At 27.7% G+C, this 18,965-nt stretch overlaps 2 protein-coding genes across 3 annotated transcripts; both read right to left on the bottom strand.

The window, feature by feature from the left end:
• Positions 1-8,994: 8,994 nt before the first annotated feature.
• LOC132941924 (Bardet-Biedl syndrome 7 protein homolog) lies at positions 8,995-14,924 on the bottom strand. Its single transcript, XM_061010171.1, has 15 exons — positions 14,787-14,924; positions 14,601-14,724; positions 14,418-14,532; positions 14,095-14,224; positions 13,821-14,017; positions 13,561-13,738; positions 13,405-13,489; positions 13,229-13,337; positions 11,322-11,436; positions 11,081-11,236; positions 10,117-10,313; positions 9,733-9,903; positions 9,548-9,657; positions 9,252-9,482; positions 8,995-9,176 (listed from the first exon to the last, which is right to left on the bottom strand). Exons 1-15 carry the CDS (start codon positions 14,892-14,894, stop codon positions 9,040-9,042), a joined length of 2,163 nt encoding a protein of 720 aa, XP_060866154.1. The 5' UTR covers positions 14,895-14,924; the 3' UTR covers positions 8,995-9,039.
• Positions 14,925-14,956: 32 nt separating this feature from the next.
• LOC132941925 (GDP-D-glucose phosphorylase 1-like) lies at positions 14,957-18,965 on the bottom strand. 2 transcript variants are annotated; one of them, XM_061010174.1, is made up of 9 exons: positions 18,569-18,965; positions 17,643-17,790; positions 17,030-17,177; positions 16,863-16,965; positions 16,680-16,783; positions 16,436-16,587; positions 15,691-15,756; positions 15,169-15,288; positions 14,957-15,056 (listed from the first exon to the last, which is right to left on the bottom strand). In XM_061010174.1, the coding sequence occupies exons 1-8, from the start codon at positions 18,752-18,754 to the stop codon at positions 15,170-15,172; spliced, it is 1,026 nt and encodes a 341-aa protein (XP_060866157.1). In that variant the 5' UTR covers positions 18,755-18,965; the 3' UTR covers positions 14,957-15,056; position 15,169. The 2 variants fall into 2 exon arrangements, with proteins under 2 accessions (XP_060866157.1, XP_060866156.1); XM_061010173.1 differs by lacking the exon at positions 14,957-15,056 and having other exon boundaries at positions 15,130-15,288.

Raw genomic sequence — 18,965 nt, 5'->3', positions numbered from 1 at the left:
TTATATATTTTTTTTCAATGTCGTCTATATATGAGAAAAAAAATGATTTTTTCAAGTTTTAATAATTTCTCCAACGTTAAAATATATTTAAAAGGCTTTTTAAAAAAAATGTTGTTGCTGTAAAATAAAATAAAACTAACCATAGCTGCAGGAGAGCAATCGGAACAATATATTATAGATATAAAATGAAAAATTACAGACTATATTATTATTAATGCACGTTGAAGGATCTCGAAGTGTGCGGGTATATGCTGGGTGCCTGGGTGCTTCACCGTCAAGGCGTCAATAACATTTCTTTTACCTACTAAATATTTTTGAAATGAAGTTTCGGAAAAGATTACTGTGGCTATAATAAATAGGTACCTATAATATTATATTGTATCATAAAATGTATTATAGTTGGCTTACCACACAAAATAAAAATAATGAAAGTTGTGTATCGTGTCTCTTAAAATATTCTTAAGTATTAGGAGGTATTCAATTATGGGGAACTGCTAAAAAGTCGAACATTTACAAAATGCAAACGTTCCAATCAATATTACTTCGTATAATTATCAACGCTTCCTTCTATGTTACAAACCATAGTCTACACTCAGATCTTGGACTACCAACTGTAGCCGATGTGGCTACATCCTCCTACAAGCGGTACCGCTCTCGCCTTACAAACCACCCCAATCCACTTATTCTCGCCCTCAATTCCGCAAACATTCCTGGCAATCCACCGAGAAGATTAAAGAGGCACTGGTGTCGCTATTTAGCTAGCTAAATTTGTTACTTAAATAATTATATAATGATAAAAAATTTAAAAAAAAAAATCATTAACATAAGTATGTATAATGTATATATGTAAAATAACCTAATAAATTCCGTCGAGCGTTACTGCTGGGTAGCTACTCCCCTCACATCGTCAAAGCCAATTGTATTCCATATTTCTATCCCATATGTTCATTGTAAATTATTACAGATTGTATATATTTAAATAAATGTCAAAAAATAAAAGGTAGGATATTGCTTAAAACTAATAAAGTATAAATAACTAATCAAATTTAAATATTTTAAATTTGAAACATGTTACATTCCAAGTAATTTAGGGTTTAGGCTGGAGGCAGGTGATGCATTAAATGCATACTATTTTATATGGTGGGCTGGCGTGCACGCGATAAGTATAGGAAAATATGCGGTAGGTACGTAACACCTTGTACAGCATATAGACATAATATGGTATACGGTACTAACCTACCTATACCGATATACTGTGCGTTATATCCATGATGTATGTATGTATTATATATATATATATATATATATATATATATATATATTATATATGTAACACACGTCGCGTGATGAAATATTAAACTGACAAGTTAAACAATACGATCAAGTCGAGCATCATATACGCACAACGGGTAAGCAAAATAATTAAGGCATGTTCATAGACGCGCGCGCGTGCGTGTGTGTGTGTGAGTTTTCGACGGTGTGATTTTAATTAAACTGTTAAAGTAGGTAACGGAAACCCGTGTTTTCACAGCGTAATTGTGGAATTCCGCCTAAGAGACGAGACTATACAAGAGAGCTGAGCACCAAGTATAGCACCTACCTATATATTAGCTATAACTTGCTGCGCTGCACTGGTGTTTTTACATAGCACTTTTTACGCGGCCTTTGATCATGTCACAGCCAAATCGAATTTTGTGCAGGTGCACATAGGATTTTTTAAAAAGCGATATACTCAGCACTTAACCGTCAGACTATGTAAAGACAATATGAACATCACACACAACCCTGCGCCCCTGCAGAAGCGTCCCTGGACCCATTTGTTGGGTGGTTTGCAAAAATTAAAGGTTTAAAGTTTAAACATAGTCTTTGATAATTATAGAAATTTGTTTTTTATATCGTACCTATACATAATTTATATTACCTATTAATTATTATACATAATACACATTAATACATTATAATTTATATTACAAATAAATCAACAATATTAAAAATAAATTATTAATGTTTTTCATGTTTAATATTAATACAATTTCCCATATTGGTAAAGAAAAAAATTAAATCAAATGAAGATGAAATTAATTATAATTTATGATTATAATACTTCATAAAAACCGTAAATATGAAGATAATTCTTGTTGGATCAGGTGTCCCGTTATACGGATTTTTTTTAAGAAACTTAAGGTATCTATAATATATACACTGCTCTATAATATATAAATATAAATAATCGTAAGCCACAAAACTATGCTCTGTGTTCAGTGTTCACATACGACACCAAAAATATATTATTATGGATTATTATGAATATTATAAGCTTTACTGTTGTACTTGTTTTAAATGTTTAATTGTATAATATACATCTCGAGTTATATTATTTACTGGTCGATTATATCCATCATAATTCCCTATTAATTGGGATAAAAATCTAAAAGACTAGCCGTGGCCATTATTATATTATTAACACAATTACACCTACCAGTGAGATTTTACGAATAATATGAAATAAATGAGAAATTTATTATTGTAATTAATTTACGACTGACTGAAAATATGTATCTATAGAAGCCAGAACTGCATATTCAAAATTCCTCCAACCCTCACAAAATCACTTTTCCCGGACCCCATCACATCCACCAAAAATCTACTGGACTTCTTCAACCATACGCTTGTCTTATTTACAATCTAATCCAAACAAACTAAACACAAATTTAATGTAAATCAATATTAGCCTAATATTTATTAACTAGTCAATTAATAATTAATTCATAGTTATGACGGGATAGGGTGGTTTAAAAAAATAATCGATGATTACAATAATAATAATATATCGTATACTCCGAAATAATAACCCAAGTGCGAACGCATATTGTACGACGATGGCCTGTATTATATATTATTTGTACCTGCCTATAACCACCTACCTATAATGTGTAAATAATTTAAAAACGAATCAATATAATGCAATGAATAGATGTTATGTGTACGACAAAAAGTCCAAACATTTTACCGAGTCGAATCTGGTTGCAATATATATTAACAAAATAAAATGTATTTTAAAGTATATAATAAATAATAATATATTGTAATTGTGTGCGTGTGCGTATGTGTTAATATGTTACCACTTAACGTCAATGATGTAATTTTGGTAATAACGTAAGTGCCAAGACAATAACATCGATATACAATAACGTCAATGGCTAAACTAGGCTTAAGCAAATAATGTATCTAATGTAAATCAAATATATTTATAATATAAACAACTTTGGCTATAGGTAAGCACACAAATCAAATTTATTTTATTTAGTGGTACAACTGGATGTGTTATATTGCCACTTTATAGGGCATTATTTTTTTCTAAACACATCGTTTACCTACTTTTACAAGTTTACAACCCATTTTGCAAAATAAATTCATCTTTGTATATTATGGCCTTTTGGTCCTATATACTATTCCGTAGTCAGCAGCATTCCGAAGGGCCTATTTATTTCATATCTACTGACGTCCGACATTATGGATAACGATAAAGAAGGCCAAAAATATCGTAAAATACTGATTATTATTATTACCTAAAAATCATATTATGCATTTTCGTAATTTTTTAATCAACATGTTATATATATATAATGTATTCAATCTAAAATATCGTTATTGACGATTCCGATCAGAATATTTATCCGTCACATCGTTCAGCAAAATCAACAATAGAAATTTGCAACATTTTAAGTAGAATGTCGGCTGTTCAGTGTTCATCGAACCCGAAACGCGTAACTACCTTTGTATGATTATATATAATATAATATTAATATATTGGCATTGAGTGATAAAAGTTTTTGACAAAAGGTAAAATAAAGTATCTAACAATTGCATCCTGCATATGCTGTTAAAAAAAACTCGCAGTGCCTACGTATAGGTACGTATTGGTTCGAGTGTACCACAACATATCACATTAAAACGCGTCTTAGAAATTTACAATTTTATCTGTAATATATATATTATATAAACATGCGTATATATATTTCCAGCCGAATTGGTCTTGTTTTTATTAGAGTCCTGCCAAGTTTGAGTCAACGTCACACGCTCGCTATCGCATGATACTAATTTTTTTCAACAAGAATATTGCATTGTTATTATGAAACGATACAAAATATTAAATAATAACATCGCACCATCAATCTTCTTCCCGGTGGACAATACTAACGTTTAATTTCGTGTAAAAGTATTATATAATAATAATTCATCTGATTAAAAACGCGTATTAGGTGAATCCTTTGAGCCGCAAGATATTATTTTATATATGTACATATTATATACTTGTATATACTTTATATACATTTATATTATTTAGTATACACATTATAATACTATGGTATTCAGAATAACGATCCATTGTTAAGGTCCAACCCTGTGTTGCTGTCGAACAAAAAAAAATACATTAATATTCAGCGAGGTTAATCATGATTGAAGTGACTAGGTCTATGCACGTGATGAATTGTTGTTGATTATTTTTAATATTTTCTATCTCTTTTTATCTTTCCTTCTCTCTCTCTCTCTCTCTCTTCTTTCTCTCGTCGCCCATCTTAATAACTGCTGAATAATAATGTATTATAATATGTGGTGGCCGTTATCGAAACGATGGGTACCTATGTGAATAGCCCCCTTGGAGCTTTTTTTCTAAATTTAAGAATCCAAAAAGAGATATTGTTATTCGCTACAGAACAGGTAAAACTCTAAACATATCTGAAAAGAGGGGGCAAGCTATTCGTTATATACAGCAGAAATATTTCTAAAAATACCTAATTGACTGTTTACATCAATCAGTGTGTATCATGTGTATTGTGTACACTCAAATATGAGTTTAAAGCAATATTATTATGTTAATAAATGTCATCTTTTTTTATTTTAAGACGGTGATGGTTACCGAGCAGCGCAGTTGCACTTTATCTTAAACTTTTTATTCTGAGATTGGAGATAGTAGTAGGTAGTAATAATAAATGCTCAGAGGCAAAATCTTTAACCAATCGTTAAAAAAGTTTAACCATCGGCGGCGTATGTGTATGAGCGCGCTCAATGGCAAAATTATTTTTGCTTAATGATATTCTTATTATTTATGCAATATTAGGATTTAGAATAAGTATAACTGTATAAGTACTCTATATTATCCTGCATATCTATCATTTCTGTTTTAACTACCAATAATTTCTTTAGGCAATATATCCTCTTTAGTAGGTAGGTAATACATTAAATTCTTCAAATTTACATATTCGGTCTCATTCTATATAATATATTATACCTAATGTTTCTATTATTAGTTTTAATTTCTAAAATCAGCAGTATTAGTATTGGTAGTACAACTTCGTGTTTATCTGTAGGCTAAAATATTGTTAAATGTTAAACTAATTGGTGTGAAATCAAATTATTACAGCAATGGAAAAACAAATGCTATCGTTTTATCACGATATAGGCAACTATATTTACACCAGTATAAAAATGATTGTCAGAAAACAATGCATAGCACCATATCAAGGATTTGTTTATCCGCTTATAATAATATGTATATTAAATAGGTTAGAATTACCATATGATAAATAAAAAAATAGGTATCAATACACTTTATATACCTATATATGTATGTACTCCCACAATGATATGATATATTGATATTAAGATAATCGTTTAAAAGTACCCAGATACCTATATAAATATATTGTGTAATATATAATATTATGTTGATACACAGCTAGGTATTGGCTATTGTGTGTAGGCATCTACTTAAATGTTTTCGGCATAAATCAAGATGCTGTATAGTGTATAATATATAAACATATTAGAACATATTAGTAGTCTAACAAGATTAGGTAGGTACCTACCTGTATTTTTGTGCTTACACACTGCGGCTCGCGGCTTTATCACACGCGTGACGTGTCAGATTATAAGTTTAGGTATTATATAAGACGTATATGGGTACAGTCGTATAATATGATACATATAATATATATATATGTAAGCCTACGACGGGCAGTTCTAGTTTCAAATTTCAAGTCAGTGGGAGTGAGGACTAGGCGCACAATTGTCAATGTTCAATTTGAATTATGGATTATTTTATTTTCTTAAGGACCAGTAGTCCACAGAAACAGGAACCAGAATAACTAGCCTAAATCAAATCATGCCCAATGCCTATAATCTATATATGTAGGTACGTAATGTATAATATTATATTTAATAAGACACACGACTCGCTCCCGACTTATTTACATATAATTATATGTAAGTATAGACAAGTAGTAAATATATACTATGTATACACTCACGAGTTCGCTCAATGGATTAAAAAATAAAAATGCGTATTTGTAGACTACAACATGTATCTGGTTAAAAGTTTACATTGCAGTAAACACACGCATGGTCCAAAAACAGTTATTTATGGATACTTTTATAATAACTATAACAAAAAAAAACCTATTTCTACCTAAATTATCAGAACGACTAATTGGCTAAAAATTATGGATATCAGATTAAAAAATACCTACTCTGATACAAATTCGAGTTATTGGACAATCATCTCACTATATTAGAATTGATTATAAATACTAACCAATGCTATTAGGCATTATAGCTATATATTATTCCATATCAAATTTGTCGCATTAATAAATCATAAGTCAAAGTGGAATCCGATTAAAACTGCACTTGTTGATATATCATCTAATACTTTAATGTTTCAAGCAATTGCAAATGTATCCACAGAAAAAGATAAAAAAAGTATGGTACCAACCTACCACCTATTAGATACGGAAATGGGCGGAATGTGCTAACGTTCTCATCTTCCTGGAAGATATTATCGGTAGGTATACCTAGACACCTAGTAAAACTTAATTTGAACCCAATCGCCATTGGCCTAATGAACAACGAACATACCAAAATAATCTATAGAAATTATGTCAATCAAGTCAAACCTATTTACTGAATTAAAATTCTAGTACCTGTACTATAAGTAAGTGTAATTTTTTTAGGCATTTAGGTCTAAATCATGAAATAAATATGCTGCTTTCAACCTCTCAAGAATACTGAATGTGATTTTAATAGTCGGAGATCTTGGGGGGGGGGGGCTTAGCCCCTCCAAAAGTCCGTCAATACCCCTACTTTTTAGCTGTGTGGGATCAAATCCCCTCCACTCACATTTATGTTAATAATGTAGGCCCCCACTGAAATGTTTAAGGATTTCCACCTATGGTGCTTTTCAAAACTAGAGTATGATAACAACCTAACCTAACCTCTGTAATAATGAACTACCTATACCTGTCTTCACAAGTTACAACCTATAGTAGGTACTTAACGGATTATGCGAATACTATAAACGCAAAGTATAATTAGGTATGGTGTTATTAAAAACAACATTTGAATAAGTATAAATTCACTTATTAGGTCTTCGGTACCAATAGGTTATAAGTGTTATAACCGTTTAATACTAGAACAGTAGAACTAGGTATTAATGTATTGTAATAGGTAAGTAGGTGCATACACAAATACTAAATAGTACATAATATTATTATAGCACCCTATTATATACGATCTTGAATCGCAGCCCACCGACTAAATCTAATAATTAATAATTAATATATTGATTTCATAATAATTGTATTATTACTTTATGAGGTAGGTAAATTAGCATCATCAAATATTGTGTTCGTTACTTGATTTTCATTTGGTCTGAATTATTACGCGGAAAAAAATTCTGATTGTTCAACTCTTTTGGGTGTAACACGCTGTGGAAGCAATATCTTTTTAAGTGTAAATGATATTGTATTTTAATTTATATCCATCCCGACTGGCGTTGTCAGCGAGATTGGCAGCAGTATATTTATAGGTGGGCGATCTACCTGCAGTAAATCCATAGAGTAGGTATCCATCTAACTATATGAGTAGATCTCGGATCCCGTGTGGTTTGTACGTACTCAAGTGTATAATTTAATAATATTATATATAGGTATTAATTATTCTCCACTCTCCACTATGCGAATGCGGAGACATACAGTCTATCCACCACATAGTCCAGTCATGTCCTAACATGAACTTTGAAGGAGGGTTGGTCAAGTTGCACGAGGGCAGCCCTGCAGCCGCTAAATGGTGCGACGAACACTGACTCACTAGGTATATACGTCTGTGATAATCCCTTACTTGATAGTTGATATCCACTTACCATAATTACCGCTGTTAATGTTGTTATTATTATTATCACTACTTTTACTGATTTATTTTTTAATTATTATGACTATTGTATGGATGTTAAGTGTTTTATTTATTCATTTACTCACTATTCTATTTTGTAATTATTATTTTTACCTGTATTACTGATAAGCTGAAAACGTCATATTATGCGTTGATAAATAAAAAATAATAATTATTAAAACCAATAGCAACCATTTACAAACAAACATTTCCTCGAAAATCTAAAAATCCCTATTTGAGCACCTCCCCGGTTTGGAACTCTAATTTACTCTAATTTTATATCCAACGAAATCCTAAACAATTCTTTCTAATAAAGGAAATGGAGTATTAAAATTTTTGGAGAAGTTATAATCAAAACATTAAACATCTTTAAAGTCGATCTCAAGTAGACTTGATGTCCAATTTAAATTGGTTTTTAGAATTCTTATTGGTTTACAAGATCAATTGGTACGTTGGAATGAAAACTAGTCTAAATTCCTATGTTCCACGTGTGTTGGACAAAGTCAGAAAATCATACCTTCCAATCTCTAAAGTAGGTAGACTTATGTCCTAATAATCAGCATTTGCCTATATTTCTGAACAATAAAACTGTAGGCTGTAGCACATGTAGTCTACTAACATGCATTTTTTACAATCTACCTATACTTACTATGTAAGAATACAGATATGAGATATGTCTATCGTATATCTTTAGGTAGATACATAAACAAATTGTCAACAAAATCAGATATCTTCTTTTATATATACAGAAATGTATGTATAATATAGAATTTATGCAATAGGTACTTTATTAAATTACTTAGGTAACATTTAAAGTTCAAACATGCTGATTAATGAGTCCAGTGTATTGCTTGTCTGTAGAGCTTCTTGTAAATCCTCTCGTGAGTTAGGCTTCACATTTAACCCTTTCAATTTGTGCCAATCATCAAATAATGCCAACATAATAGCTAATTCAGTAAAAATTAAAATAAATAATAGATACCCAAAAAATTTTAATTTAAAAACTAATTTAATTATCACACCTTGTAAACGCTGCATGCGTGATGGTCTCTGAAATACTTCTTGTTTCAATTTATCTTCATTTGAAATCATCAATAAATACTCTTTTGTAAGTGATTCTCCATTTGTATTAGGATTGACTGATAGTTGTTTTATAGCATTAATAAGCTTCAATGTTTTGACATTTTTTATGTCAGTTTTCAATTTAGAAACAATTGCATCAATCATCAATATTAAACTACCTTCTGATATTTCTGTATACAATAAACATATGTTTTCAATGAACTATAAATTATGTCAGGCAATCCAATATACAAACCATAAGTCATGTCCAATTTAATATTTTTCCTAGTAGCATCTCTACTGAAGTTGTCCTTGAGGATTGAAATCGCAGTAATATTGTCAGTCTTTATGTTTATTGATCCCCGACTAAAATAATGACATAAGAGTAAGATTATATTTTAATCTAGGTTAATGGCACCGAAACATGATTAAATAAACTACCTATAAGCACATAATAAAACTGTATCTAATATTATCGATTCAAAAGAATACTCCAAGTTTTCTTGAGAAGCTGGTTTCTCGGGGAACCCTGGCAAGCAGTTTGAAATCCACAAATGAGCTTCAGAAAGACTAAACCCACCAGACAATGTCATAAAACTCTGAGGCTGATAGCTAAAAAGAATTTTTTTATGTAAGTATTTAAAATTTGAATGGGATCAGTATTATACCAATCGTATTTTATCACTTTTTTTTAACATTTAACTTAACAACATTAATAATTATAATCTTAAAAGCGTACCACCTTACAAAAGAAGTGTTTAAAATTCAAAATGTTCTTATTAAAAATATGGGTACCTAATGACTAATACTTATAGTACAACTTACACTATATTTTTTTTAGTTCTTTGATGATATAAAAGTGGCTTAATAGGAAATTTACAAACTTGACAACATTTAGGTTGTAGTAAAGGTGTAATATAAAGAGTTAAAATTCCATGATCACCCTCATGTGACCACATTTTTAATTCTAATTTTGTAGTGTTTAACTGACATCTGTACGTAATCAATAATTTATTATTATCCTGAAAAAATAAATTTTATATGAATATAAAATATAATAATAAGTAATAACTATATTTATTTTTGACAAAATAAACTAGTCAGGTTAAATAAAAATGTTTAACATTTTAGTATTCATTAATTATCATTTTATCATATTATATTTAGTTAACATTTTTTAATGTTTAATTTAGTTTTTAATTTTGATTGGAAAATACAGTGTACACGTATAAATTACATATATGATATTTTGCACATAATATTTTATCATGGAAAAAATAAATATCCATGGTAACATATTACAATTTACTAATGAGGTGTTTCATTAATAAAATGTGAGGCTTAGCCTCAACTCTATACAGTGTCAACCTGGCCCTGATAGATAGTAGGCAATCAACTTCAAGGTCACATTAAAATTATTATTAAAAACTTATTAAATTTGTTGAAAATCTATAATTACACATTTTTTTAATTAAATAGGTAATGAAGCCAATGAAGGCAATAGCAAAATGAAACGGTTTTTTTTTTTATTTAGTACGTATAAAAAAATTAAAAATCACTCAATTGTAATTGAATACATAGTTTATTGCAAGTCAAAATCAAAATATTTGGACATTTGAATATTTGATAAACAATAAACATATACATTGATCTATCAGTATGAAAACTTTTTTTGTTCTTTGAGCTTTGGAAATTATGGCCATTAGATTATCGTGGGAGTTAAGGTTGGTTGAAGAAAATGTTTTTATGTGGGGTAACATCATTAAATAAATAATATAAGCTACTATACCTCTTCTTTACATTTACTCTTGCTTACTACAGCATTATTATTGTTTTCAACATTAATCAAATTAATTAAACAATTGCATTGCAATAAAACATTATCAATAGTGGCTTCAAGTTCAATGATTAAATGATAAATTAAGTTTTCTGAATCCAAAAACATCTGTGAAAAAAAAGTGAAACATTTTTCATTTATATAACTACTATATTAACTTAACTTATTTTTAAAAATGATATATTATTCTCACAGAATTCTTAATAGCTAAATAAGGTAAAACAGAAGGTCTTGAACTTTTTTGGGTGAACTCCAAATATTTGTTTCTTTCTATAGCAACTTGTCTTTCCAGATCACTTACTTCAGTTCTACAAAACATTCTTAATTAGATTCAAATTAAATAATAACTAAATATTAATTCCAGTTTAAATGGTCAACATTATAAGAATAACAAATTAAAATACTAAATTCTAATAAATGTACAAGCATTAATAATAGTACCAATTTTGGCGGGCTGCGAACCATAGAGTCACTATTACTCTATGTTGCGAATCCAGCCGAGGCCCCAATGTTATGTTAATTTTTATATTAAAACATAATTGAGGTATTGCAGGTTAAGTTAGGTTTATCTCTATTATTAAAAACAATAGGTTTGGATGAGGCCCCCACTGTTAAATTCAGTGATTATGCAAACATTGCATACAAAAATATTTATGATGTACAACACTATAAGTGTTAACCTTTATATATATAAAATATAGATATATGATATTTACTTTTGAAAGTTTATTTAAATAATATTATGCTTATAGCTTATGGATTTGTCTTCAAAGTTATAATAATATAATAGAATTATAATTTTGTTTCTATGTAATTAATAAGTATTATTTATTATTTAAAATTTCAAAATGTTTCAATAGTTTCATAGTTTATTATTAAACAAATGATTCCCTGAGTTAGGCTTTGCATTAATATTATACAAGTTGATTTTATAAGCATGCTCAATGCTAATTCTATTTTTATGGTTAAATTATACATATTATATTCAAATTTTGATTTTTGGAATTTTTAAATACACTTTAAGATTTTTTGTGCCACTTAAGGATGATTCTGTAACAATAGGACAACTTCTGTTTTTCCAATAGGAACCCCCTTTTTCACTTTTAATTATTCAGCAGATATTTTTTTTTTTTTTTGAGAATTTAGATTGTATCTAAATCAAAATTCATTCGAGTTATTTTTGAGTTATCTAACTTTGTGTACTAAGGATAATAAGTCAATGGTAATGATAAATGAGTTAAGTAGATTTGGGGTTTAAATAATGACATAATGTTAGTAATTAGTGATTACTATTGATTTATCAATACAAATAATTTGTAAACATGATCCAAGTATACTGAATACTACATATACCTAATACATAAAAATTATATTTTTGTAAAACCATATTTAAGGATTATTATCCTTAGAAACTACTTATTAGAATTTTGATTTAGATACATAAAAAATGTAACAACATCACCCGCTAAATAAGGGAGGTTTTCATTTGAAAAATAGAAGTCTATATCGCCACGGCACATTCCTTAAGTAGTACAAAACATATTATCAGGAATTTGAAGTATGGTCTTTAGGTATACTTAAAAATACTAAAAATCAGAAATTGAATAAATGTATTATTAAAGGACAAAATGGGGGTGAGAATGTTTATAAGATCATCCTGTATATTATGACATAAAGTTATTATTTATAAATAATGTTTTTCTCGCAACCCATCGGCCATAGTTGTTTATAAAGATATTTCCAACAGCTAATACTCAGCTATGATTTAACATCAGACTGCTGTAGTTGGGTGTTGTCGATTATTGTTTGGTTGGAATTATACAACAGTTGATTGATGTTTAAAATATACATTTCATATTATAATCCATATTGGTAAAAATTTAAAGTATATTTATGAAAGTATTTTATTAAAATGCGTTTTTTCAACAAAATGGCATGTAAATTATTTATTTATTTTATTATTGAGCCCCTTAAAAAACTGATCCATGGACCTTAGGTGTGCCAGGACGACACTGAATAGTACTTATAACTTAACTATAAATGATGTGTATTTAATACTAAAGTACAATGTTGTAAGATACTAGAACATAATATGTTTACCTTATATCTAATATTTTTTGTTTTTCATCATTCAAAATTATATTTGATGAATCCAATACAATTTCTTTATCAATATGCTGATCAACAAAAGTTAATCCAAAAAGCCAACCTACAAAATGTATACAATAATCATTATTTGAGTAAAATAATATATTGGGTAGTTAATTTAACTTAACCTGTAAAAGTTGTAACAACAATTTCTGGAATACCAAAACTTCTTATAGCTCCACCTTGTATTGAAGTTATACTCTCTGAACAACTCTAAAATAATATTAACATTTATAAATAACACATTGTCAGTGGCCTAAAGTTATAAAATCTATTAAAATTACATATTTATATTTTTCAATAGGCACAGAATGTGATTCTAATGAATAAACCTCAACTGAACCACTTTGGCGACCGATTAAAAGATGATCCTCTCCATTAAATTCGTAACAGTCAATACATGTTATGGCTCCTTGTTTTGATTGAGTTACCAGTTCCCAAAGAATACTAGTAGAAGCATTTCTAATATGTAAATTATAAATTAATTCAAGTTTTAGAACTATTATAATATAATAATATTACAGTATTTAAAATTAAAATATACTTTTCTATTTTAAGAAGTACAATATGACCACTTTGCAGTCCCACTAATACTTCATTTCCATATGAACCTCCATTGTTTTTCATTAAATGCAAACTAATTGGCTCTGATGATAAATAAAATGTTTCTTTTACAGTTGAACCTTCAAGTATTCTAATACATAAATCTGCACATGCTAGAATAGGCATTATACCTTGCATCTAAATAAATATGTATACACCTACTTAGACAACAATCAATTTAAAAAAGTAATAATGATAGTTTTAGTTTTATATACCTTTATTACATCTAATGTTATAATGCTATTAATTAATTCTGGGCATAAATAAGTGCTAATGTCTTTGCAATCATTAAAGTGACTAAATATATGTTTTCCCGATACCAAAAGTTCATTTCCAGTCACATACCTGACAAAAATATTTTTACAAATATTAAATTCATTACAGTTATTAATGCTGGTGATGATTAATTTGAAAAGTACCAACAAATATATTTTATGGAGTATAATTCATAACACAATTAATATTATAACCATTTACTTACAATTAATTTGATCACAGTAAACAAATTATACAACAATTTTTTTTTAAATCCACTCACATGCATTTAATCGATTCCAATAATCCAGTATCAAAACTAAGAAACATTCGACCCTTTTTAGTATAGCCACGAACAGATGTACCCATCGACAAAAATATTTTATCTTGAACAGTACCTTTTAAGGTATTAATACCTTGATTAATAAACATGAAAATCAATAAGACTAATAAATTGATTAGATACCAAGAGCTCCTCCTAAACAAACTTCAGTTATTTTTTCTAAAGGTAGTGTTTTGAATAACATGTTAATTTTCCCTTTTCGAATTTGAAACATTTGTACAATTCCTTCTTGATCGCCAACAATAATCTATGTTTAATGTAAAAATGAATGGTAAAAATAAATTATATTTTGTTTTGATAGCATGTTACTTTTTGTGTCTTCTTTTCAGCTTCATCACTTTGAGAAATCGGCAAAACCTTCATGCAATTAGAAGAAACCATGCCTAACAATGTGTAATCTACTCTATAAAGCTCCATGTTTGATGTATTATAATATTATAGCATTATACTTTGAAAACATTTTTAGAAGATTAGTTTACTGATAAATGATAATGTAAGTTATGACTACATTAAGTGGTTGCCATGGGTATAAAATTGTAAACATACATGGTAAGAAGGGAAAATGTATCCCTTATTTTACTGTGAACAACCGTTGTACAAGTATTATAAATTATAATAAACATGATTTTAACAAAAATGTAAAACAAATTGGTACTTCAACAAAACATTTATTTTTAAATTTTTAACTTACTTCATATTGTTAAGTACAAATTTTTTATGTCATTTTCAATTAATAAAAATGAAGATTCTGTAACATCTGTAAGAATTTTGGCCACACTGCTTTCTGTGACTTCTGAAAACTCAGATTTATCTGAAACAAAATATAACTTATATTATGACTGATAGCATTAGATCAACCTTTAGATTCTTGTAATTCTAATAATATTATAGTAAATGTTTTCCGGAAGAGGTTTTCAGCTGAAACCATTTATCAATGATCAATAGGTTAATTTTGATACGGAGTAATAATAGTAGTAATACCATTATTAACTAGTTCCATAACATTTATTAATGTTGATTATAACAGGAGTCTCCATAAAAAATGTTAAAAATATAAATGATTTCTTATAACATAACTTTTTAGTTCTATGATTAAGTTGTATCTAACTCTATGGGCTATAGTTATGATATAAGAGTCAAATATATTTTAACAGTTTAGATATAACAGTAAATAAACAAGTACTAAACTTATAATTAATATGTTTTATATTACCTTTAAATACTAAGTGGCCGAACAATTCACAAGTCGCCGGAGAAAACTTATCCATACGTTTATCTCCTAGAAAATATATATTTACATTTTACTATTTTAAATAAATAAAATAACTCAAAAAGTATTCATATGAAAATACTAGGTTTAAAAAAATTTAAATTTTCAAATTGTTAATTATTTAATATTATAAATATGTACACAGGGGCAGCTTAAGGTATAGGCAAACTAGGCACCGACCTGGAGCAGCACTTTACTAAGGGCGAAAAAAAGTGACCTATATTTATTATGAGCTAAACTATTTTAGGGGTGTCAAAATTTAATTTATGGCATTGTATGTATACCAATTTCCAAACTTGTAATAACATTTAAAATCATGTTGAAACATTTAAAAAAAAAAATAACTAAAAAATAAATGATAATTCTTTAACAATTAAACAAGTTGCTTATATTTCTATTAAGTATTAAATATGGCACATACTAATATAACAATATTATTTATAAATTTATATATATATATATTTAGAAGGATAGAACTGATAGAAGTATGAGAAACATACCTTAGTTAAAATTTAAAAAAAGTGTTTTCTTAATCATTGAATCCTAACTCAAGGATTAAAAATAATTAAAAATATTTAATAAATTGTATGACAAGTATTATAATTTATCAGTTCAAGATAATTATTATTTAAACTTGTAGATAATAAGTAAAACATACAAATGAGTGCCTTATGTATATACAATTTACCTGATGAAATTCTTGCCCAAATAAAAACTCTTACACAATTCCTTGAATTATTAAAATCGTTGACATTTAAATCTTTAACTAGTCCTCGAGTAATAAAAATATTATGAGGAATATTTTTTTGTTGGAGGTAATTAATCATGATATAAACTGTCCTAAAATACATAAATAATGTTATTATTTATTACAAATTATAATTTATTAATTAATTTTAATACAAGCACTACACTTCAAATATTGAATTTACTTGACAAAATTGGACAACAAGTCACTGCTTTTCAGTACAAATACAAATCCTTTGGAAGGATAATCTATAATCTTATGACAAGGACCACTAAATTGTTCTATATCCTGAAAAATATTAAGCAATTACATAATATTATTATTTAGGTACATATTTAATATTTATATAAGATTTTTTTTAACTTACACAATACTCAAGGTACATTTTATATTGTAAATAATACAAGTGCAAATGAAGATGGTTCACTGAAGCAAAAGCACATAAACTATTGAAACCAACGCGTATTGCCCTATAAATGTTAAAGGTATATTATAGTTTAATACAATTGTTATAAGATAATAATGGCAACTTACGGAGATTCACTTAGGAGTAACAATTGAATTGCAATAATCAAACTGTATTCATCTATAACTTGCGGTAGTTTACTATTGATTTTTGGTAAAATTAAAGAATGAAAGTCTCCTAAAGGACTTGTATTGATTGCCAAGGCATCATCTGTATCTAAATAAATCATACAATATTTATAATTATTAATTAACCATTCTTAAAGTACTTTTGCATTCATAATATTTTTTTTTTTATTATTATTTACCTATTTAGTTAAAAAAAAAAAGGATCTTTTATATAAAATTCTATATCTTTACTTGAAATAAGTATCCCATGATTTAAAATGCATTGATGATTCTATATGATATTTATAAAATAGGTAATAACAATAATAGTACCTAACCATTTATTAAATATACAATTGTATATTTAATCAATGACCTATCACATTTCAAAGTCTTGAATAGTTATAGGAAAATGTTAAAAAATGTTAAAAGTATAAAACATTTTTTAGCTAAAGCCTTTTATTAATCTAGTAATCTAGGTACTTTTTTTAAATTTATTTTCTAATGATTGAAATAATTATTCGCTATTAGTAAACTGATTGATGATATATTTAAAATAAGCGGTTAAACTTACTAGAAGAAATACTTGATCCATAACTAAATTTGAATAAATATTCTCCAGCATTAACTTTTGTAAAATTGAACAAATCATCGTTAAACGGTTCTAACACACTAGCAAATATATTTGGTTTACGACGTTTGGTACCTCTATCGACGTTCAACTATAATAACAATATTTAATGAAATAATAATTTATTAGAACTTAGTTATTAATAAGTAGGTGAAATTACAATTTATATTTATAGTATAGAGCAAAGGGTGGCAAATGGACTACAGTCCAAAACTGGAGTGAGAAAGGTAGAAAACTGGACAGTCAATTTCTATATTTTAATTTAAAATTATTTTCATATAAATTAATAGTGAAAAATAATTGTATATTTTAATTAATTTATGGTACTCTGGTAGTTATTATTCATTTGAAATAACATGCCTGCAACAGTCAACACCGTTGACAATTCAATACCTATAGTAACTTTATCAACAAGTTTGCTGTAGCTTACAAATCATATTTAAGTAGATATACTTGTCAATACTGGAAAAATAAAGATTTGAAAAAAATTCTTAAAAATTGAAAAATTAAAATATAAATGTACAACTTTCATGTACTCATGAAATAATACTTATAGAAGATGCTTACATAAGCAAATAGATTAATTATTGTAACGTTGGCCAAATTTTAATGCATTTAATAACAAGGTATCTACATGACGCCAATTGACGTTATTCACAGTAAACCTTGTTGATACATATATGGAACAAATTTAATAGTTCATTTTTATGATTTGGATACAAAAAAAAAGCATTAGTTACCTACTACCTATTATAACAAAATGCATTTTTCTAGACCTTATTTATTTTATTATTTATTCATTCAGACTCCAATAAAAAAAATACTTGCCAATCCCAGGATAGATAATATAGATAATCTAATAAACTTACAACTGCGAGAAACCCATACTTTCCAGGCAACATGATTACATTTTCTTCTTTATATTTGTACCTAAATAGCCCTTCATCTTCCTTTTCTCTCCATAGACTTTTTAAAGATTCATCAAATTTTGAATTAACAGACAATGATTTCCATGATGTTGTGAATATTAAATCGTTGTCATCGTAATAAAACATTTCTTGACCAATAGATTTTTACCAGGTGTCCAGATAGATTTGAGTTTATAAAATTTAAAATTTGACGTCAGTGATTTAAATAAGTACTAACTAATATATTTAATACCTATTTATTTTATGTTTCTTATATGATACTATAATTATAATTAAATAAGTAGCATTAAAAAAAAATTCCCAAGGAAAGTTCAAAACTCAGTCAGCCTTAGCTTAA

The sequence above is a fragment of the Metopolophium dirhodum genome, chromosome 3 (assembly GCF_019925205.1).
Source record: "Metopolophium dirhodum isolate CAU chromosome 3, ASM1992520v1, whole genome shotgun sequence".
In the NCBI taxonomy this organism is placed as follows: domain Eukaryota; kingdom Metazoa; phylum Arthropoda; class Insecta; order Hemiptera; family Aphididae; genus Metopolophium; species Metopolophium dirhodum.
This window is presented reverse-complemented; position numbering and strand designations above follow the sequence as displayed.

Coding starts and splice junctions, on each gene's coding strand:
- LOC132941924 (XM_061010171.1), bottom strand. CDS start 14,894: ATGGAGCTTTATAGAGTAGATTACACATTGTTAGGCATGGTTTCTTCT. Junction 14,533..14,600: donor TTGTTTAGGAGGAGCTCTTG/GTATCTAATCAA, acceptor ATACCTTAAAAG/GTACTGTTCAAGATAAAATA. Junction 13,338..13,404: donor TGTTGTTACAACTTTTACAG/GTTAAGTTAAAT, acceptor TACATTTTGTAG/GTTGGCTTTTTGGATTAACT.
- LOC132941925 (XM_061010174.1), bottom strand. CDS start 18,754: ATGTTTTATTACGATGACAACGATTTAATATTCACAACATCATGGAAA. Junction 17,178..17,642: donor TGGATCAAGTATTTCTTCTA/GTAAGTTTAACC, acceptor TGATTTATTTAG/ATACAGATGATGCCTTGGCA. Junction 15,289..15,690: donor CGGCCACTTAGTATTTAAAG/GTAATATAAAAC, acceptor ATTTTGTTTCAG/ATAAATCTGAGTTTTCAGAA.